The following is a 21,991-nucleotide window of genomic DNA, read 5'->3' as shown; positions in this document are numbered from 1 at the left end:
CTTGCTTTTTCATACATCCATGCAACCCAACCTCTGGCTATACATGGTAGTCGTTCATGCCTCCAACGACATCCCTTTAGCCAATTCTATCGGGTACAGTACATTGCAAACTACTCATTGTCGTTTTACCCAAAATTTGATTGACTTTTGTGCTGAATCGCCGAATCTATATCGATCGATTGTTGTTTAATGTTGTATGTAAAAAGGGAGTTCTGTGGTGGTGATGGGTGGTATCACACTAATTCAAGTCATACACTAATTTGACGTTGCTGATGGTTTCCTGCAATCTGATTGGCTAAATCCTTCTGTCGATGATTCTTCTGTACATATATTTGGTTGTTGTCCATGTCGCTTCAGTTTAGAAGAAACGCAATTCAATATATGTAGTACAGTGTATAGTTGACATGGCCACCGGCATATTTTCATATGTCGTTGGGAATCCAATGCTAACCAGCTCCACACTATTCGATATCGTGGCCTGATATTCCACATACATCGTATATATATATATATATATATATACTCGTAAATCCATTGGGGTTAACCTAGGCCTGTGTAAGAACGGTACAGTACACCGCTACTCGTACACCGTCAGCGCTCCATGTACAGTACATGCTTATTGTGTTCAGACTCGATTTGTGTGCTTCGTTTTGGCAGTCTCCAGAGTATGACGAGCATCTCCACCGCTTCCCGTGTATCTCGCCGCATTTGATATCGAAAGAAAGCTCACACTTGCTTGGGACATTGTTATTGCGCGACTCGAGTGAGGGTTTCCCGCAGCTTGCTGGACACGACTTCGGCGCGCGCCTGGCCCATGTCGAACGCGGCGTTATCGTTGGCTTCGGCCACCTCCTTCAGGTCCACCAACGTCGTGTCGGTGGCGATGGGCTGTCCATTCAGGAGCAGCTTCTTGATGCCGTCGCTCATGGCGTCCATGCTGTCTTTGGTCTGCACCACGCGGTACAGTCCTCGGATGTTGTGCAGCATGCGCTCTGTGAGGGGAATCTTGGGCAGCAACTGCTTGCCACGCAGGATTTCCGTGTTGCCGTCCGCAATCAGTTGTTTGCCCTAATAATATAACAACATATGAGGTGTCTGTCATGTAGATCTGGTAGGAGTGAAAGAGAGAGATAGGAGGGATTTAAAAGCATACCCGTTTGATCTTGTCGTCACCCACTTCCATGTTGTGTCGTAACTCTTGGATCTTCTTGAACCCCAACAAGGTCAAATTCAGCTGCTGCTTGCGGCCTTCCCTGTACTTGTCGACCAGTGCCATCACCGCGTCGCCTTCCGCGAGCAGTTTCTCGCCACTCGCGCGGATATTGATGCCATCTTGGAGGATCCGCCGCCCTTCGTTTTCCTTGTCTGTCAAGGCCACCAGACCTACCCCAACATTGTCAGCATATGACCATACATACATACATTGACGACAAAGCAGGTCGAAATATTTATTATTCATCCATCATATATATATATATATAATGAAAATACCACGTTAATATTTGGCTACACGAGTCAGGTTGACGCTCAAAACCAACTCAACAACTCGGGTGCACATCCATCCCCCAACCACACGTTTCCCCTCCACTGCACACGACAGCAACACTCAACCATACACGTTTCTTCGTCAACACATCACACGATTTCGATGCATGATTCAAAACCCATACTGTATTATATATATATATATATACATATATAGTCGATTCGATACGAATTTCCAGACCCCGTCGAACAATCCAATGATCTCGAATCGAATCACGAATGATCGACGCTATTGTCTAATCCAATGTTTTGAGTGGATTTGATTGGCTCGAAAGGACAAGTATATTCAACCAATCAGAACTCGAGCGTGATTATTCCATATTGATTAGACAAACAACCCCTCGAAGTTTGAAAGTTTATAGCGAATTCCCAATATATCGTTTACATTATTGTTTGCAATCATGAGAACTTTAACAAACATGAGACTTCGTATGGACCAAAACAACGCCAGGGTTTAGATCAATGACAAGTCCGTACCGTGGACTTGAGCGTTGAAAAACCACCGGCACACGGCCATGACGATGCGCAGGCGCTTCACTTCGTCAGGGATGCTCTCCGACCGCCACATGCGAAGCGCCAGCTTGTGCGATCGATCCATCGCTGCATACACGTCGCACGACCGCATTTGCAAAAAGTAGGAAAACTGCCGATCGCAATTCTACCCTCTCCGTCGTCACAACGAGATATATATATACCCAAAACATACAAATGGCACGATATATATATATAGGCATAGTACAACCATACGCAACGTTACACAACCTCATTACAACCACGTGTATTGTATATATTCAATAGGCACAAAACCACAATGATATCGTCGGACGTACGTTGATGCGGTCTTCTGTGGCAGCGGGGGGTGGCGCGGAGGCGGCGTCGTCGGGCGTGTGGGTTGAGTCAAACTTGTGTGTGATGTGGTCGATCCAGAGCCCTTCAAACACGTTGTGCTCGGTGGTGCGGCGGAAGCACACGCCGAGTCCGTGCACAGAGTCCTTGGCGGCGTACCCGTGCAGCCCCACAATCTCCTCGTGGTCGCCCCCCTGCAGCAGAAACGGAAGGCCGGCGTCGGCGCGGCCATACCATTTGGACCACCGCCCCTGGCTGGTGCCAAAGCGAAGGCCCAAGATCGTTGATTGGGTCGCATAGCCTTCGATAGCCACCAACCTAGAATCATACACATCGATACTATACTATATATATATATGTATACAAACAAGACACAGGGGAATGAAATATAAGGTACAAATATAAAGTTGCTCGTAAACCACATCGGATTTTGGCCCATGTTGGTTGATATAAAGTGAACACGCTCTCTACCTCATGACCTTTTGATATATATATATATATACTAGTAAAAGTGAACTCACCCTTCTCCTCATCATCCTTTGAGGTATAAATAATTATATACAACGTAAAATACCAAATTAAGCACACTATTTCCTAGACGCTGGTATGGAAGGAATAGTTGTGATATCGAGGCATCTCATTCAAATCACATATTGTCGATATATTCGAAATTGGAGTGGGGGGCTCAATCGAATGAGCAGACTAACCAAATCGGCAGAGAATTCGATATATCGACCAATCAATACCCACAACATGAATCAAGTGACCAATCAAATCCACTCTTCGACGAATTCAACATCAAATTAGTGTGTTACTTCAATTAGTGTGACATCGGACGATTCTTGCATACAAATGTCCGTACAAAGAGTTTCGATCGAACGATAGATTTGGCGAATCAGCACTAGAGTCCAAATTTTGGGCAAAAGGACAATATCTATATATATATTGTAAACAGGCACAAAGGGCGACACATGTAATGCAATACGTCGTAATATGGATAAAGTTGTTGCACATACAACTCGCCAGGTCCGAGGGGGAAGACGGAGCTATTGCCAAATGGGTTGCCGTGGATCTTGCCTTCCACCGTGTGATTATATGACTTGACGAGAACTGCGATGCCGTCGACGCTCTTGCCGCAGATCACGTTGAGCTGGCGAATGTGCCCAAATGGCACCACATCCACATAATCAAAACGCTGACCGATTTCACCACCCATCAATGGGCTCAATCGTTCCTATGTATCACGATCCTCAGATCAATCCAACCAACTCTAGGATACATATATACTCAGCACACATTTCAACCTAGCAAGCAGCCATCTATCGTGGTGAATACCCCCCCCCCACCCTCCCCAGATACGAATCCTCCCATGGCGTCGTACATATATATATATTGCTTTGGTCTGGGGGGGTAGACTGTTTTGGTGTAAGATTCGTACTACCTCGTAGTGGTGGACTTGGCGTTCGTTGTATGCTACAAACATGAGTCGGTTTTCCAAGTTGAGTCGTTTCATGATGTCCTTGGAGTGCATGGCAAACAAGTGCTTGAGCGTGGGGTTGCTGCACACGCTCAGCTTGAGCTTGCGGTCGCACGCCCCGAGCACCTTTCGTATGCGTTTCGACACCAAATGCTTGCGCAAGCTCCACAGCGACGACCGCACGCGCTCCATATCGGCCGTCGGGCGCTTCTCGGCACTGAATGACGGCAGCACAATGTACTTGGCCTTCAATTGAACCTTCCACGCGACGAAGACCTGACCGAGACGTCGTATTGCCGATCTAATTTATATTATCCATGCATGAAACAGATATTGTCAAGTCGATATATTCGAAATTGGAGTGTTTGGGTGCTCCATCATGAGTAGCACCAAATCTGATATACGACCAATCAAAACCCACAACACTAATCGAGTAGCCAATCAAAAATCCACTCGTCGACCAACGAAACATCGATTGGTGTGTGACTTTAATTAGTGTGGACGGCTTTTAGATACACACGTCAATACAAATAATCGATCGATAGATTTGGCAAATCAGCACAATAGTAATCCAAATTTGGGATAAAAGGACAATATATATATATGTGACACAGACAACGGCATCAACGGCTGAAGGAGTGGCAATACTATGATTCGAAAGCCAACCAACTGGATGTATTATATATTACATATTGTGCTTTCGAGTGAAATTTCATTGTATTGTGACGTGGTTTGGAATTTAAATCGATTTGATTGGCTACTTCAGATGAGCTCAAAATTATTAGCCAATCAAAACCCATTTCTCAATGAAATTCAACCAATCAGATCGATTGTGGATCGGTTTGGTCGGCGCGATGCGATTGCACCCCCTCCCCAAATTTATTTCAAATCGACAATATTGAAGTATTGTTTATTTCCCTAAACTGAGTGGTTTGCGACATGGAGAGTGAATCATCGGCACTACTAGATACTGCGTAGGTACATGTACACAAGAATCGGATGAAGGGATAGAGTCAATCCAGATTGTACGAAACCCCATGATCAACCACTATGACTCTACTTAATCGAGTTGGCATCACCACAGGATTCAATTCTTTCCATACAATATTTTCAAACACTAGATCGATATATAGAGTTGACGAATCAGCACTAAAGTCCATATATTGGGGAAATGGACAAAAATACACTTGAACAACAACGACGACAAATCAGTATTGTCCGTTTACCCAAAATTTGGTTGACTTTTGTGCTGAATCGCCAAAAATCTATCGATCAATTTTCTTCTTTGTACTGAAATTTGAATGTCAAAACGTGTCCCGTGGCGATTGGTATCACACTAATTGAAATCACATACTAATTCGACATTGATGTTGATTTCCTGCAACCTGATTGGCTAAACTCTCATTCAGCCGATGATTCTTGTGTACATCATTTGGTTGTGTCGATTCATTCTCCATGTCTCTCCAGTTTAGAATATAAACACATAAACAATACAAACCCTTCAAGGCATCCAACACACCGTAATAATCAAGACGCGCAAAGGACATCAAATACATGGGGGTTTGGAGTAGCTAGTTCGATTGAGTTTGAGTTTTATATATGTATACCTAGTGCGAAACTGCCGCGTGATAGCGTTGGTGGCAAACGTGAGCTGAGTCCACTCGACCCATCGTACAAACACTGCCTTGAACGCATTGTACACGAGCTTTTTCCCCAGCACAGTCGGGATCAGCATAAACTCTTGTTCGACCAAGTACGCTTCGAATTTCGACACGAGCATCTACAATATATATATATATATGGACGAGAATACTTAATTCAACCAAACGTAGCAAAACAGGTCAATTGAGGGGCGTCGTACCCGACGGCGCTTCATGTGGCGCGACAATCCCGGGCTTTCGTACTGCGCCCGACGCCGAAGAAATGCCAGCCACGTCCGCCACATGTGCCACAGCGACTTGAGTGTGTGAAACCGCTCCATATTTTGCTCCCAGTACCCGAAACTATGACCGCAACCATACACAACGGTCGTCTTCACCATTGAATAATATATATATATATATATTGTCAAGTCGATTATTCGAAACTGGAGTGTTTGGGTGCTGCTCAATCGAATGAGCAGACTAACCAAATTGGCAGACAATCGAAAATCGACCAATCAAAACCCACAACACGAATCTAGTAGCCAATCAAAAATTATCCACTCTTTGACCAATGCAACATCGAATTAGGGTGTGACTTGAATCAGTCTGACACTGGACGATCTTTACATACAAAATTCAGTACAAAGAATATCGATCGATGATCGATTTGGCAAAGAATCAGCACAAAAGTCAACCAAACTTGGGGTAAAAGAAAGACAATATATATTGTCGATTTGATATACAAATTTGGGGAGGGGGTGCAATCGAATCGCGCCAACGAAACCGACCCACAATCGATCTGATTGGTTGAATTTCATTTAGAAGCTTTTGATTGGTTAATAATGTTGAGCTCATCTGAAGTAGCCAATCAAATCGATTGAAAATTCCAACGAGAAACCACAACACGAAATTTCACTCGAAAGCACAATATGGCGGGATGATGTGTATACCAGCGAGCAAGCCGAATCCAATTGCGAAGTCGTGCGCGACGGCAGAGGATGGCCGCGTGCTTGTCGGAGCGAGGCAGGCGCAGTGTACGGAATGTGGATTTCAGGAGCATGCGATTGGCTATGTCTTGCAGCACATCGAACGTGCGACAGATCGTTTCGTACAGCCGACGCACGCGCGTGTGTAAAATCTAACCATGGATACATATATATATATATATATATATTCAAAAAATTATTTTATAAAGAACTGTTTTTTTTTTTTATCCTTGTTTATTTCAAGAGTTAACGAGAACTGCTATGTTGGATAAATAATTTGAAACTAAAAGTAGACGTATTTCAATGGCTACTACATTTATGATTTAGTAAAAACCCATAGGGGTACATAAAATACCAGATACACGATTCGTAGGACTCAACAAAGTACCTGGGATGCACAATGGTGCAATTGCGATCGCATGCCGTTGGACTTGCTTTCTTCGTCCTGCTGCAGCCGCAACTCTGCGTTTTTCACGCCTACCAGCGTGGCTTCGCGGTCAGCAAACCGTCGCGAGCTGTCCAGGCGTTCAAGGGCCAACGTTTCCAACATCACGGCCAAGTCCACGGCGTCCACACCTGCCTGTGCGAGGCCTATTCGAGATTGTGACATGTCAAATACTCTTGTTTGTGGAATATATATATCCTAAGAATGTATATACGATGAGAGGACCTGCATCGCGCCATTCGCGGTCGGCTCGCCACTGCAGCGCACGTTTGGACATGGGTTTGACATCGTTAGCTGGTGCTGCCTTGGTGACTTCACGAGATGATGCATCCGGTTGAGTTTGGTCGCGCAGACGCTTGGACGAGGCGCGGCGGAGCGCATCCTGCGATTCCACGATTAGTAGATTCGAAACACAAACGACGGAGACTAGTAATAATCATGTTGTGTACGAAAACAACTCGATCGGAATACATACATTAGGACTACAATTGTCCTTTTACCCAAAATTGGGTTGACTTTTGTACTGAATCGACAAAAATCTATCGATCGATTCTTGTTTGTACTGAATGTTGTATGTAAAAAGGTGTCCTGTGGTGATTGGTATCACACTAATTCAAGTCATACACTAATTTGACGTTGATGATGGTTTCCTGCAATCTGATTTGCTCAATCTTTCTGCCAATGATTCTTCTGTACATTTCTTTGGTTGTGTCGATGATTCATTCTCCATGTCGCTCCAGTTTAGAATATAAAGACATAAACAATATCACACACCAATGTTGTCCTGACAATGTACGCTGAAAGGGCAACCGCACGGATGGACATGATTACTATTATTTATTAATGCCCGTTTGAAATATATATATCTGCATTCTATAAATATAGTTTCTTTTTAACAACATTGACAGAATAGTCATTTATCTTCCAAGAAAATAAATACTATACAATCCCATGACTTAAAAATAAATAGTCCTTTTAGTCGAAGTAAAATTAATTAGAAATAAGGGTACGTGGAGTAAAACCTCTAGGTTGAACAAAAAGGGATATTTTGGGTTGTAAAACAACTCTAAGGATAAAAGGCAAACCTACCCGGTAAGAAAGCAAAAAACCCTGCTTCGTATCAAAACTTTCAGAAGTCGTTCTGTACTTACCTCATGCTTGCGGTACAGTAAATACCGCACCCACGTCGAAAAATGGCCCGCAAAGAGCCGAAACAGCCCCAAATCGGTGGCGAATCGACCTCGTTTGCGGCGTTCTCGGTGCATCACCAGGATGCGTAAAAACAAAGGCGCTACCCGTTGGAATACCATGGCCTACGATATGTTATTGGTATGTATATATAGGTACAGAACAACGAAAAATAGTCGACAACATACCATGGCCAGGATAGCCTGGCGATCCTTTTTCCGGTACTTGATGTACATGGCAATGCCCAGGTCGTGGGTGTGGCTCTTGAGTTTGATTTTCGACCCTGCATCCATATCATGCCGTGTGAAATAATATATATATATATATATATATTTGCCATCGAAACACGATATTTGGTGTGGTAGTGTACCCAAATGTGATTCCATTATCCGTGTGAGCGGCACATGTTCGTGTGAACTGTCGCCGTCCCACGGGTCGTTCTTCTTGGCCAACACGCCGTGAAAGCACACATATTTCCGTCGGCGAATGTCCTGCCGCAAGATAGTGTAATACCTACCAAGTGCCATATACGTCTTACTTCTGTATATATATGATTCAAAACAACATATTTCTACTGATCGTACCGCCACAGGTGCATAGCCACTTGAATCGTGTAGTGTTTGGTCTGCCAGTGCATGGACAATCCCCGCTTCTCCCATATCTATGTCACTCATTTTTTCCATCTCAATCTAGTTCGTCTCCATATTCATGTATGCTATATAAATAAATATACCCGCTTTAATCGAGCCGACACTTGAATGATCGCGTGCCACGCTGTGACGATACTCCCCACTGTCAAAGCATTGCGCGCTACTTTCCGAGCTTGGATAACCCCCCGACCCCATTGCTTTCTGGCCACGTATCTACGTACAGCACACATTTCCATCAACATATATTGTTTATATTCTAAACTGGAGCGAGGTACATGGAGAATGCATCATCGACACCACAAAATAAATGTACAGAAGAAAGAATCATCGGCAGAATGAGGGTTTAGCCAATCAGATTACAGGAAACTATCATCAACGTCAAATTTTAGTGTGTGACTTGAATTAGTGTGACATATCACCCATCACCACCACAGAACTCCCTTTTGACATACAATATTAAACAAGAATCGATCGATATAGATTCGGCCATTCAGCACAAGAGTCGTCCCAATTGTTGTCCAAATTGTTTGGGTAAAAGGACAATACCAACTCGACCGTACCGTACCGTCGCCACCCCCGAAGGATGCGCAGTTGCACATATGTGTGAAACACCAGGCGGAGAAACATGGACTTGCTGCGACTGAGCAGCACAAACTGCACATATCGCTTCCACACGTACAACGGCCAAAAGCAAATGCGATACATTTCCCGATACCGCGCCGCGAGCACGACATGGTGTCGCCACGCGACAAACTTGCGATACACGAGCATGCGCTGGTGATGCAGCTGCTGCGCGCGGCCCCGCCATGCCCGGAACACGCGCTTCTTGAGCTGAAACGCAAAGAACTGTTGGCGCTCGGGGAACCAAAACGTGGCTTTCCGGTCAAAGTACCGGCGGGCGCCGTTTTGAATCGCGGTCGCGGCCACGTCGTGAAAGACATGCGCGGCCTAGACGCAAAAGGAAATTATAACGATATATTGTGCATTCGAGTGAAATTTCGTTGTATTGTGGCGTGGTTTCTCGTTGGAATTTAAATCGATTTGATTGGCTACTTCAGATGAGCTCAAAATTATCAGCCAATCAAAACCCACTTCTCAATAAAATTCAACCAATCAGATCTATTGTGGATCGGTTTGGTTGGCGCGATTCGATTGCACCCCCTACCCAAATGTGTATCAAATCGACAATATGGCTTTGAAGTCGTACTCCGTTTGTACTGGCATTTGATAAAAATATATAAACTACAACGACCTTGTATCCTACCTGTATCCACGAATATATTCAAGCAACTTTAAAACAATGGATTGGGAATGATGAAAAATATAAAAGTCACTATATATACACCATTTCGAATTAGAATAGGATCTTGTATAAAATCCGAAAGACATAGAGTACAATACAGTACTAGTTGTTGTCCTAACATTTACAAACATAAATAGATTGTTTATGTGTTGCATATGTATGTATGTATGGATGCTACAAAAAAGATCATAGTTCGTCGGTCTAAGTTTTAATTATAATATAAACGAACACTATAAATATTCTCTTGGTGTTGAGTTAATTCGGATAAAAAAATATAAATGTATTTTTGTTTGGTGCTAGTTGTTGAATGTGATACTAGTACAGAAACGATATACTAGTATGTAGGAATACAGCACAAATTCACCACGTTCGGTGTGCGATACATCGTATATGATTATTATACGACACGAATGAATATAAATGCATATATATATATATATATATTTATAGAGAGAGAGAGAGATAGGACATAGGAGAAGATACGATGTACAAGGAATATAAATCGATACATGTATATATAAAATATCGAGATACGGACAGGAAAATATACAATGTATAAAAAAATACAAATCAATTCATCTAGGTCTACTGCACAACTTTGAGTACTGTTCCCCAACACCAGAAACACATTTCAGCAATCAAACCAAATGATTCATAGCCACAACACACATGAAAACACAGTGTAATCCCAAACAACGAAGTTTGATCATCGAATCTGCCGTACATCTTCAAGGTCCATGTCATCCAGGCCTCGGTTTCGGGAGTACGTTTGGAGCAGCGCATGCAGCACGGCTGGCACGGATCGATGGTCGTCGGCAGTGTCGTCGTGTACGAGGAGCTTTTGGTTCCGTTGGCGGAAAATGAGCTTGAACAATTGGGTGGTCGTGGCGGCTTGCACTGTCGCGTTCGCCCATGTCGTGTGCATAAAGTCGAATCGGTCCAGTACCCGCAGCATGCCCTGGGCTGTTGTCTGCAGCCGTTGCTTGACTAACCAGAAAGTAGTAGTTACTAGTACACCCACTCCAACAACAGTGTTGCAGATCGTACTCTTTTGCTCGAGGCGCTCGAGCTGTCGGTCGCGCTCAGCTTGGTCGGCAGCCGCCGCCTTCTTCTCGGCGTCCAACTCGGCCGTCCACGTGGCAATCGCTGACGGGTCCTTGGGGTAAAATATGTCGCGCATCATGTCGTACGAGATGAGCCGTGGCCCGAAATGGGCAGCGACGGCGTCCTTTCTAGCCACGTGGACGTGCACCGTGTCCGTGTTAATGGTCGTCACATCCTCTACGCCTTGGTCGTCGTCGTCGTCTGCTGGAGGCATCCAATGCGACGCCATGTACTGGTGTATTTCCGTGCGAATGCGCTCCATGTCCATGGCGGTGGCGCTCATGCCGTTTGTGTGAAGCACGCGCTCGACCTGCGCCTGGTTCAAGTCTCCGCCTATCAAAATATATCCGTCGATGATTGTATTCTACTGATTGTATCAGTCATACGATGGAAAATCAAACTTTTTTCACAGCAATATATATTACATCGGATGCCTCCAGAATATACAACGTGGCAAGGTTGGTCGTGGATGTAATATGTATATATATATATATATTACATACACAAATCTACCTACTGGTATATATATTATATCCACAAATCCTATACTAGTTAGTATATATATAAATTAGATCCACAAATCTACCTATATATACATATATATAGATTTGTACATGTACGGAACCTGAAAACGCAAACTCGACGGCATCCCATCGCTTGAAGATCTTCTTGATCAAGTACGTGTCGGCAAACACGCTGATGTCCGTCATGGTTTGGCGGCGCTGTGTCCCGAGCGTCAAGAGCGCCGCCCCTTTTATGTCATGTTGCTGCATGGACATTTGGCGACGACATGCCATGCTGTTGGTGTTTTGGTCACTGGCCACCAAATGGGTGGACGATGTCGATAGCTGCGATGTCATGGTTGTGGGGTTGTTGTCGTCTTGGTTGATTCGATCGTCTTGTTCAGACAACGAGTCGTCCAAGATGTCGTCATCGAGTGCAATCGACGACGATGGATGGTCCGAGACTTGGGAAGCGCGTCTACTGGGAGGATGGAGTCCTTCCAACGCTGCCTAATGCAAACGTTGAATGGAAATGTGGGGTGTATGGTGTGTGTACATGAAGGGAGTTGTTGGAATCGTCGCCGCGAGACATGGAATACACGGATGACAGATGTCGAAGGGAACCACCGCTCGCATGCGACTTGAGCGACCGCGGCGCTGTCACGGGGTCGACGGTTGCCCAGGGATCGACGATCTTCTTCAGTGAGATATTCTGCTGCTGTGCTTGCATGACGCGAAGCATGTCTGTGGACGTCATGGATTTCTGCAGAGGAGCGTGTTTCGACGGACTCGTGTGAATCTGCCACAACCCGTACTGGTCTGCGCCGTTGGGCAAGCGGGGAAGGGTCGGCGGGGGCATGCTTCGCTTGGGATGGAGCGCCGTCATTGTGGATCGTCGTTGTAGCTTATCCACCGACGACGTAGGACCTGCCGTTTGTATCTGTTGACGAAGGATGTCGAGCTGCACCGCGCTGTTCATCAGGGACACGCGGGGTTTCATCGGTGACTTGGTGGACGATTCCACCGCGGACGCTGTCGCATCACCTGCTTGTAGAGCTGGAAGTGACAAGTCGAACCATTTGGGAATTGGAAATTCCGCAGCCAGCTTCTCCGCTGTTTCCTGCCGCTTCTCGCGGCGCTGTTGCTCCATGTTCAACATGTCGCGCGCCCTTTCCGCTGTTGGCGTTATTTTGTGAAAAATTGTCCAATCTATTCGAATTTATAACCTGAATTCGGCAGAATCACCTCCTACCTCGTTCTATTTTAATGTATCTGAACTTCAATATTATGTTGTTTCACTGCAAATTCGTGAGCTTTCTTTGAAATCAACAATAAAAATGCTCTTGTTTCTTTATATTATTACTACGTCGAAGTATTATATTTTGTGTCGTCATACTGTAGGTTTTCCATTCTCACTGTATTTCGGTCACAGCTGATCCGACCACGACGGTGACGTTGGTGAGGCAGGATGCTCATTCTTGTGGAAGGGTACCTGAAGAAGCGCTGTGCCAACTTGCCATTGATGCGAAGGAGGTACTGCATGCTGGTTGTCGATGATTCCCAGCCGTCGTCTTCGTCGCCCAAAATCAAGGTTATGCTGCGATCGTACAAGCACGAAGAGGCGCGCCACGCGTCCATCGACTCGTTTGTGTCGTCGCATGTGGTGAAATGCATTGGTGAATGGACTGGAAAAGGCAACCTGCACACGTATCCGAATGCGTTTGTGGTTGAGACGCTGCAGAGCAAGCTCTTTCATTGCTCGGCCGACACGCTCGAGGACAAGGTCCGATGGACGACGGCAATCGCCGTGTACGATCGGCTGTCCGTCGGGTCTTCTTGCACTGCCGCCGTCGTTCACACCCCTGCATCCTACGTCCGCCTCTCGGACGCTACGGGTATGCACAGCGTATTGCTATTATTCGACCTGCGACTTGATGATGCCTTCATCTTGTAGAGCCAGGACCCGTCATCGATGACGAGACGCCGGTAAACCCCCCCCCTCTGGAAGCGCAACACCATGTTGCGACTGACACAGCAGCGCCGACGACCTCGATCCGACGACCTTCCGCTCGTCCCATGAGCTTACGCAACGACGCGCTGTTCAAATCGAAACAACGGCGTCGTGGCAACTACAACGATCTCGACATCGACAGCGGCGAAGAAGACCATGTACATACGCCCTTTGTACACATACATGTGATGATCGCTCGCTTTATGTTCCTAATAATAGGTGGACGCGGTGCATCTAGACAGCGCGCTCATCCATCCCCAGCCAGCATCATCGCCACGACCTTCTGTGGAGAATGATGCCCTCGACGACATCCCGTTCAGTTATGTGGACGCCCCGGCGATGTCCATGCAATACATCACTGTCACAGCCACGAACTCGGACGCTCATCACGTTGACGAAGAAGAGTACTTGGACTTGAATCCAGATATGGTCGCCCGATTCTCCGACATGCGCATGATGGAAGCACGGGGGCTTTCCCACGGTACGCATGTACCTGTATCGCATCTGTGATTACGTTGTCGCTCTCTCCCTCATCATGATAGTACGCTGCATCCATGTATGACGTTATCGATGCCATGACTAGACATATCCCATCGACCAAAGCGCCAGGATGTGCCAACCCGGCGAAAGCACCGACAAGACGATCTGGTTCAACCTCCACCACGATCCAAAAAAAGTTTGCACAAAAAACAAATACTAGACGACCAAGACGCCCACTTGCGAGACAAAACGACGAAAAAAAAGAAAAAGAAAAAAAAACAACCTCCGAACGACGACCAACTACAGTTGCCACCTCGACCCAGCAGCACCCTACTACCCCCAGATGCACCACCACCTCGGCCGCCGCCGCCATCTGTCCAACTTCCAGCGATAGATGACTTTTAGCATGTTGGTTGTCCTCCTGCTATGTCAGCCACTCAACAGTATAGTATACAGATGGGCCGCAGGAATGGGTTGGATACATGTGAATCAACTATGATATGCAGCCAATCACAGACCTTTCTCATTGTACTGACGATTAGTTGACACGGAGCGTTGAATGTGTATATATACTTCGTATATAATATATATACTAGTATATATATATTGTTCGTCGATTCGAAACTGGAGATGTCGCGAGAGAATGGATTAAAGAACTGCCTAAGCCAATCAAATCACGTCCTGTCGACTTTCTGCCAATCCAAACGTTTGATTCGGTCCAGTCCATATATACTACGTACTACTACTACTAATAATCTGTGTAAAGTATAGTTTGGCAAATTTGGGTGAACTGAACAATATCATCACTTGGAACAAGGAACTGGGTCAACCAATTCTATATATTTACATACTAGTACGTGGATATTAGAGTCGCACTTGCAACATGGATCGAGTTATGCTGACCCCGCCGCCATGAACCACCCGACCAATGCCCAACGATCGCGCTGGGTCGGTTTGGCTTCATGCAAGAGCTTCCCGCTGTCAAAGAGGACGAGGGTTCCCCCTGCAGGGTCGACGTCCACGGGCGGGTGCGCCGGCGACGGATACGCTCGCAACGCCCCGCCGTCCGTGGACGAGTTCCAGTGCGCGTCGTTTAAGTACAGCACCATCGAGATTACGCGGTGTACTTTTCCTACAATGTACATATTGGATGATGCTTCATGTGCTACATAGTACCGGGGACGTGGTGCTGCTGGTCAATATGCTTGCCGTAAAAGCCATTCCCGACACCAGGATAGAACAAGTACTGAAGTTCCATCACGTCGGCCAATGGCTGCACGGTGGCGCTGAGGGTTTCGCGGAGGTCGGCGATCGCACCCATGAGGGCGTCACGGATCCTGATGTCGCCCACGTCTTTGCCAACGGCTTCGGCGTCGTCAAAGAGCCCGCAACATTCCGAATGGCGCTTGCGCAACGCCATCTTTTGGGATTCACCCTCGCGGCCACCAATGGCGCTCTGGGTGAAAGCGCCGGCAGCACGCAAGGCCTCGGCGTCTTGACGGATGCGCGCCACAGCTGATGAAGGCAGCCATTGTGGCGTCACAGATATGTGACCTGTTGAAATGGCCGACATGGAAGTGATAGGCGATGGGGTGAGACTGCGGAAGTGCGGCTTTTTCGACCGCGGACGCTTTCGTCGCCGTTTCTTCGAGGAGATTGGGTCAGTGCTGGTGTCATCATTGCCAGTTGATTGCTTGCGTTTCTTGGAGATAACGTCATCACGAGGGTCCTGCGCAACTATAGAACCATGACTGTCGCCATCTACTTTGCTGGTAACAGCGGGATCATCCATAGCGACGATGCCCTTCTTCTTGAGGCGGCGCCTTTCTGCGTGCGACAACACCATCCAAGCATTCAAAGTGGGCATGCATTGTTATTTTGCATGCTTCTGTACTTAATCCAAAATGATATTTATGCCTACCCTGCACTTATTTCAATATCCGTGCAGTGTTCTTATACAGTAAACAGGTCTGAATACAGAAACACGCGAAATATAGTAATCGTACGGATAACATATGCGGTCAATAATCCCACCGTTTCAAAAGTCGCATTGCGGTTTTTTCCGATGTCGACGGCAATTGCCGCCGCGCGCGCCAAGACCAAGGGGAAGACTCTACTGAAGGACATCCTGAATGCATACGGCGAGATCGATAGCGTGGAAGCATCCGCCGATGCAATATCGGACTGGAACCGGCGGAAGAAGGAGGCCGTGGTGAACGGCACGTGGGTGTGGCGAGAAAGTACAATGACGTACGCCGTACCCAAGTCCAAGGTCGCAGCACACAAGATCAAAGGCGAATTTGCATCCCTCACCAACTTGTCCGCAGAACTCAATGCGATCGTCCATGCATCACCGCCAACAGCAACGACGACGGCCACGGAGGCCAGTGACGACTCCAAGAAAGGATGCTCCTGGAGGTAACGCTAGTCCTGTGACGCGTAGTCCTTACTGGACCTCCATGTAGCGCCGTGATAGCTGGCAAATTCTACACTTGCACGAACGAACTGCATTCCGAGCCAGAAAAACTTCTTCGACGATGCAATTGGCATGCAGTCGACTGTCGATCCCCGACCCATCCGTCGACGTTACCCGATAAATCCATCGCCATATCCAACGACGAAGCGCTCTGTATGGGATGTTTTGCAACGTCCCGATCGAAGCTACCCAAACATCGGCAAACGCCACCTACTTTTGATCCGCTCGTGATGCCAGGTAACCAAATCCTCATCATCACGACAAATGTTCGCCGTCACACCGTCCGTCTCAGGTGTACGGCGCGCAGAAGCTCAACAAGTACAGGCCAAACTGGACATTATCACCCAAGCCAAAGTGAAGCCCGCATATATATCCACTGAAAAAACACTCACAAAATCGTCAATATGCGCGTGGAAAGGACACAAACCTGGCCAAAAAGAGTTCCGAGCTTATGTGTGCCACCACACTGTGCTCCTGCACCCAGTGTATCAAACGTATTTGCCCATGTGTGGGTTCCACCAATATCCATGTGCAAGGAACCTCACCAAAGGCGTCGTGTGTCCACCCATTGAACTCTACAACGCCCATGGTCTCTGCCACAACCACTACGAAGCGTACTTGGCCACGTACGACCACTCCATGGCTCTTCAATTCGACTCGACTTCTTTTACCACAAGATTAGGTTAACGTACCACGAACGACAAGCAGACAAAGCATACTCGACTCCATTTGATCCCCCCGAAGTGTTCATGGACGGAGACAGCGACGCAGTAGGAAAACAAAATGCGGTGGCCCCCCACCCGCTAGCCCCCAAACACCCCCCACCCCCGTCACCGTCACCGTCACCCAAGTCACCTCTGCCCACTTCGCCCATACGAGGCATCCTCGCGACATTCATCGATTCCTGGACGTCGCCGATTCGAACGCTATGGTGGCAAATCAACTACCTTCGCCAAGGGCCCCGCATTGCAACGCGACTCCAAGCCATCTTTCGAGGGAAACGAGCTCGCAAGCGAGTTCGCCGCCTGCTCTTGGACTCGTAGTACGTTGTTCCAAGAGTACTCGGATCGTCTTTTGTATTTGGTGGCCCTGACTCCCACTACTTGATGTAGTGGTCGCAAGCGTATGAACGCTGCCGTGTTGCTGCAAAAACATTGGCGGGCCAAACAAGCCAAACGCGTCGTTGGGCGGTACCGCGACCTCGTCCTCCGCATGTCGTGTGTGCTGCAGCGCCTCGCGCGGGGCTTCCTGGATCGTCAACGGGTCCATCACTTGCGATGCTTTCGTCGGTTCTGTCGCGTCGTGGGGGTGTACTTGGCCGTTCGACGTGCGATCCATGTCTTACGCTTTCGTATCGACACTCGACATGGCCTCTCGTACGTGTCTCGATGTTGTCGCAATGTTCGCAACGTTGTTTCGCCTAATCGTGGCTGTCATCCAGACGTGGGAGCGACCGCGATCGCCTCATCGCGCTGTCACTGCTCCAACGCCGCCATGCCGCCAAAGTGCTGGCACACGCCATGCGTTCGTGGAAGAAAACCAAGTTGGAGAAACTCAAGCAAGGCGAATTGAAGTTCCAAACGTTTTTGAGCGCCGTGGCCATCCAACGGGCGTGGAAGCGGTACCAAAAGCTCAAGTGGCTACAGCGCCGGTACCAAGCCGCCCAACGCGTGCAAGCGCGAGTCCGAGGCGCCCTCACGCGATGCTTGTGGGCCAACGACCCTGGGATTTCGTCCGTCGTGTTCTGGGTCAACCCTCGCAGCGGCTTTGCTTGCGTTCGACATACGTTGAATCCCGCGTGGTCCCCTTCGTATTCAGTAACCTTTGAAACCAAAGTCAATGTGACCCGAACGAACGTTGGTTTTGCAGGTGGGTCGTCGAACGATGCGGCGAGACGCGGCCGCTCGCATTGTACAGATGCATTTCCGCGGATTTGTCGGACGTGTGGCGGCCAATACCGCGTGGGCCAACATGGAAAAGCGATGGCAATGGATCGACCCGACCCAAGGTATGCTTGCCCAGTTTGAGTTCGTAGACGACAATGAGAACTGTCCTGTAGACCGGCAAGCACTGCGCAACACACTCTTGCCGCGTTCATTTTACCACGAAGACAAGAAGCACCACATGCGATCAATCTACAATTTGGCCGTGCCATTTCGAGCGTTTGCATATGAATTTCAAGGTACAAACATGCAATCAAGTCGTCCATATAATGTAAGGTGTCAACAGACTCGTGTTCGTAGGCGTTGTGGATTTATTAGACGATAAACAAGGCCTACGATGCGAGAACCTCCCCCCTCGCCCTACTGCATCCACCCCGTTGACGGTAGAGTGCCCCATGTCTGCCCTTTCGTCCGACTCGCTGCGGCTTCCCGCGACGCCGTCCGTCGTCGAGTCGATAGCGCTCGAAGCTGTCGGCATCACGTCCACCATGGCGATATTCCCGCTTGGAGCGATGGTGTATGTTCGCGTCCGCAACAAGAAACTGCATCCGGCTACGATTATTCGAGTCCATCGCGACGCCGATTCCTTTGACGTGGCCTTTCTTCCAGTATGGCCATTGTACTGTGTTGTTGACTTCTTTAAATGATAGACATCGTAGGGATTGGTGTCGATCCGGGGCGTTGCCATCACAGAAGCAAAACATGTCCACGCGAGTCGGCTGCAGTACGATCCCCCCGAGTCGCCCCCCGAGTCGTTAACCAGTCGCATTCACCACGAGCTGCGGCGAGTGGCAGCTGTAACGACCAAACTGTACACGGCTGCAGATGAAACCCCCGCCGTGTCGAATCAAGTGGAGCACCCTGTGAGATTTAAACGTGCATCGTTCGCCCGTAGAGAGCGCCAGGTTCAAAGCGACCCCCCTCTATGACCTCCCACTGGCACAACAAACACTACATGCCACCTGTGAGCTTGTTCCCCATTTTGCCAGTGTGCTTGATATAATATGGATCGATATTCTCAATAAAGATCATGTAATATTAATATCAGAACGTTAAGGTGGACCAGGTTGACAGTGTGAATTGATCGTTGTGTGATTCCATACCGAGTAACGTTATGACAACCCAGTCAGTCGTATGAATGTCAAAGATTGTCGATCATACAGTAATGTAGCTCCAATATGGGAGTTACCTGAACATGAAATTCCGAACTGTGATTGGTGGAATATTCAAACGACTCGTCAAAAGGTCGCGGCGGTTGGCAATGATTGGTCCGTTTTTGAAACGGCCAATGCAGCTGGAACACACCGTCATTTGTGAAAATGCGGTTGCTGTGGCTGTTTGTGTGCGTTACTGCCGTGGCGGTGGCTCAGACAGTTCCGACATGCGATCCCACCGCCGTGCGCGTACGCAAACCTTGGAGTTTGCTGTCCACCGCCGAGAAGACCTTGTACGTGGCGGCGGTAGGCGAAGGCATGAAGCAAGGGTTTCACCATCGATTTGCCGAGATTCACACGGATCCCCAAAGCGAGCAGGAAGCCCACGGGTGTATGTTCATCTACTGGCACCGCAAGTTCCTCCTCGGATATGAAAACATGCTTCGCAGTCTCAAGCCTGAATATGCATGCATCACGCTACCGTACTGGGACTACGCCACCCTCTCAAGCACGTTTGTATCGCGTACGTCCCCACGTTTCACATCCTCAAGTCCCTTCTAATGACTTGAATCAATCAATACCCCCGTAGAAAGTTGCGCCAGTGTCAACGCGTGCTCCCCCGACATCATCCAGTACCTGGGCGGCAACGTGGACGCGAACGCGCGGTCGAGGTGGGACCGCATCAATGGCGCTACCATGGCAGGGGTCGGATGTGTTCAGCGCAGTCCGCTCAACAACTTTTGCCAGTCCACAACTGCCTTCAACGCCAATCGGTGCATGGGGTGCATCCCCCGCAACAACTACAAACGAGCGTCAGTGCCAGCTGAAGCCAACATTGGCCAAGTGTTTGCGCAAATCCTCGGCGGAGCCGTGTCGGGACGCGGGGGGACTCTGAGCGAATCCACACGGGGCATTCAAAATGGAGTGCACAGTACGTTCCCTCTCTCTTTTCGATTTTGAGTGTGTGGTGACTTATGATCGTTGGCAGATCAAATGCACAATGCGCTGTCGTCGACCATGTCCACAATGGCCGCGCCGGCCGATCCGTTGTTTTACGCCCACCATGTACACTGTCTTTTCGTGTGTGTTTTGTGAACTCTCCTGATTGTCTTCGCCGTTGTCGCAGGCGCAAATTGATTTGATGCATCGCATTTACTTTAAATGTGTCGTGGCGGATGCTTCGCCCTTGAAGAAGCCCGTGTTGACGGCCGCGGAAAAGCGAAATGCCAACGACCGCCGCATTTGGACCACCTGTGCTGGCATTTCCCAACCAACTCAAACCATATACATGTATTCGGGGGAAGCGGGGGGTACGAAAGTGAGCGTGAACGACGTCCGCAATCCCCTCTACCCGTTCTTCAAGGACTTGCCGCTGCAGTACTCTGCGTACGTCGACGGCGACGATCTCGGCAAGTTTAGCTACCAATATCAGTACACTGGCATGCTGGCGGACATGCTGACCAAATGCAAACGCTTTGTCGCCCCTCGAAGGTTGGTGGTGACGCTCCTACGTTTTCCGTTGTTGAACTGTATTTGATGGTTGTCATAGCGCGTTGTTTCTGGACGAAGACCACAGCTACAGTGTCAACCCTGACTACACCGACCGATGCGTCGAGCGACCTCGGCTGCCGTGCGAAGTGAATGAAATGTCGTTCTTGGACTACATGTCCGCGACGGCTGGCGAGCGGGGGTGGTCCCACAAAGAACTTGTGCAGCAACTCGAAGCCGTGGTGTGCATCCATCAGCACGAGTGCCTCGGGCAGTGCACCGATTACTCGGACGAATTCAAGCGAACGTTCCGACCGTCCGGCCCCCCACGTTGTAAAACCATTGTAGACCGTCTGCAAAGCAAGAAACTGTTCATTAAACTCCCCAAGTGGCGCCAAGTCATGGCCAAGTACTTTCCCTGTCTGTCTGACGGCTCGGCAGACGAACACGCACCCGACATGTGAGCATGAGAGGCGGCGGCAACCAGATGTTGAATTGTGTGATGTTGTCGAGACGAAGACTTGTGTAACCTGTGTTCGCCGTATATACGTATATAATGGAATATGATGTACATTACGTAGCAGTACAGTGTAGGTCCAACGCTGGAAAGCGTGACGATTTTGTAGAGGCTTTGGAAATAACAAGACTGTAACTTACCAATATGGTGAATTCGCAATAAACTTCCAGTAAGAGCCAATCAACAAATTCATTCCAAAATGGATTAGCCAATACCGTCGATTCGTGATTCG

The 21,991-nt window shown here is 48.1% G+C and overlaps 5 protein-coding genes across 7 annotated transcripts; 3 read left to right on the top strand and 2 right to left on the bottom strand.

Moving 5' to 3' along the window:
• Positions 1–502: 502 nt before the first annotated feature.
• H257_09762 (hypothetical protein) lies at positions 503–12,871 on the bottom strand. Its single transcript, XM_009836112.1, has 21 exons — positions 12,247–12,871; positions 11,813–12,200; positions 11,131–11,520; positions 10,808–11,070; positions 9,346–9,728; positions 8,864–8,993; positions 8,715–8,791; positions 8,501–8,643; positions 8,319–8,413; positions 8,094–8,255; positions 7,168–7,324; positions 6,886–7,088; positions 6,462–6,649; positions 5,730–5,871; positions 5,476–5,648; positions 3,833–4,169; positions 3,408–3,625; positions 2,376–2,709; positions 2,023–2,203; positions 1,154–1,383; positions 503–1,068 (listed from the first exon to the last, which is right to left on the bottom strand). The coding sequence occupies exons 1-21, from the start codon at positions 12,847–12,849 to the stop codon at positions 748–750; spliced, it is 5,118 nt and encodes a 1,705-aa protein (XP_009834414.1). The 5' UTR covers positions 12,850–12,871; the 3' UTR covers positions 503–747.
• Positions 12,872–13,100: 229 nt separating this feature from the next.
• H257_09761 lies at positions 13,101–14,739 on the top strand. 2 transcript variants are annotated; one of them, XM_009836110.1, is made up of 4 exons: positions 13,101–13,585; positions 13,645–13,859; positions 13,921–14,182; positions 14,285–14,739. In XM_009836110.1, the coding sequence occupies exons 1-4, from the start codon at positions 13,159–13,161 to the stop codon at positions 14,584–14,586; spliced, it is 1,206 nt and encodes a 401-aa protein (XP_009834412.1). In that variant the 5' UTR covers positions 13,101–13,158; the 3' UTR covers positions 14,587–14,739. The 2 variants fall into 2 exon arrangements, with proteins under 2 accessions (XP_009834412.1, XP_009834413.1); XM_009836111.1 differs by lacking the exon at positions 14,285–14,739 and having other exon boundaries at positions 13,921–14,281.
• A 249-nt stretch (positions 14,740–14,988) lies between these two features.
• H257_09760 (hypothetical protein) lies at positions 14,989–16,032 on the bottom strand. The gene is made up of 2 exons (XM_009836109.1): positions 15,358–16,032; positions 14,989–15,313 (listed from the first exon to the last, which is right to left on the bottom strand). Exons 1-2 carry the CDS (start codon positions 16,025–16,027, stop codon positions 15,075–15,077), a joined length of 909 nt encoding a protein of 302 aa, XP_009834411.1. The 5' UTR covers positions 16,028–16,032; the 3' UTR covers positions 14,989–15,074.
• A 204-nt stretch (positions 16,033–16,236) lies between these two features.
• H257_09759 lies at positions 16,237–19,663 on the top strand. Of its 2 annotated transcripts, XM_009836107.1 has the most exons (10): positions 16,237–16,599; positions 16,647–16,894; positions 16,950–17,283; positions 17,340–17,699; positions 17,770–18,033; positions 18,099–18,474; positions 18,527–18,665; positions 18,717–18,839; positions 18,901–19,208; positions 19,260–19,663. In XM_009836107.1, the coding sequence occupies exons 1-10, from the start codon at positions 16,247–16,249 to the stop codon at positions 19,527–19,529; spliced, it is 2,775 nt and encodes a 924-aa protein (XP_009834409.1). In that variant the 5' UTR covers positions 16,237–16,246; the 3' UTR covers positions 19,530–19,663. The 2 variants fall into 2 exon arrangements, with proteins under 2 accessions (XP_009834409.1, XP_009834410.1); XM_009836108.1 differs by having other exon boundaries at positions 18,901–19,663.
• A 256-nt stretch (positions 19,664–19,919) lies between these two features.
• On the top strand, positions 19,920–21,899 carry H257_09758 (hypothetical protein; the record flags this gene model as incomplete). The annotated part of the gene is made up of 5 exons (XM_009836106.1): positions 19,920–20,277; positions 20,344–20,685; positions 20,743–20,819; positions 20,881–21,245; positions 21,304–21,899. 5 exons carry the CDS (start codon positions 19,920–19,922, stop codon positions 21,704–21,706), a joined length of 1,545 nt encoding a protein of 514 aa, XP_009834408.1. The 3' UTR covers positions 21,707–21,899.
• Positions 21,900–21,991: the final 92 nt, after the last annotated feature.

The sequence above is a fragment of the Aphanomyces astaci genome (assembly GCF_000520075.1).
Source record: "Aphanomyces astaci strain APO3 unplaced genomic scaffold supercont1.24, whole genome shotgun sequence".
Lineage (NCBI taxonomy): Eukaryota > Oomycota > Saprolegniomycetes > Saprolegniales > Verrucalvaceae > Aphanomyces > Aphanomyces astaci.
This window is presented reverse-complemented; position numbering and strand designations above follow the sequence as displayed.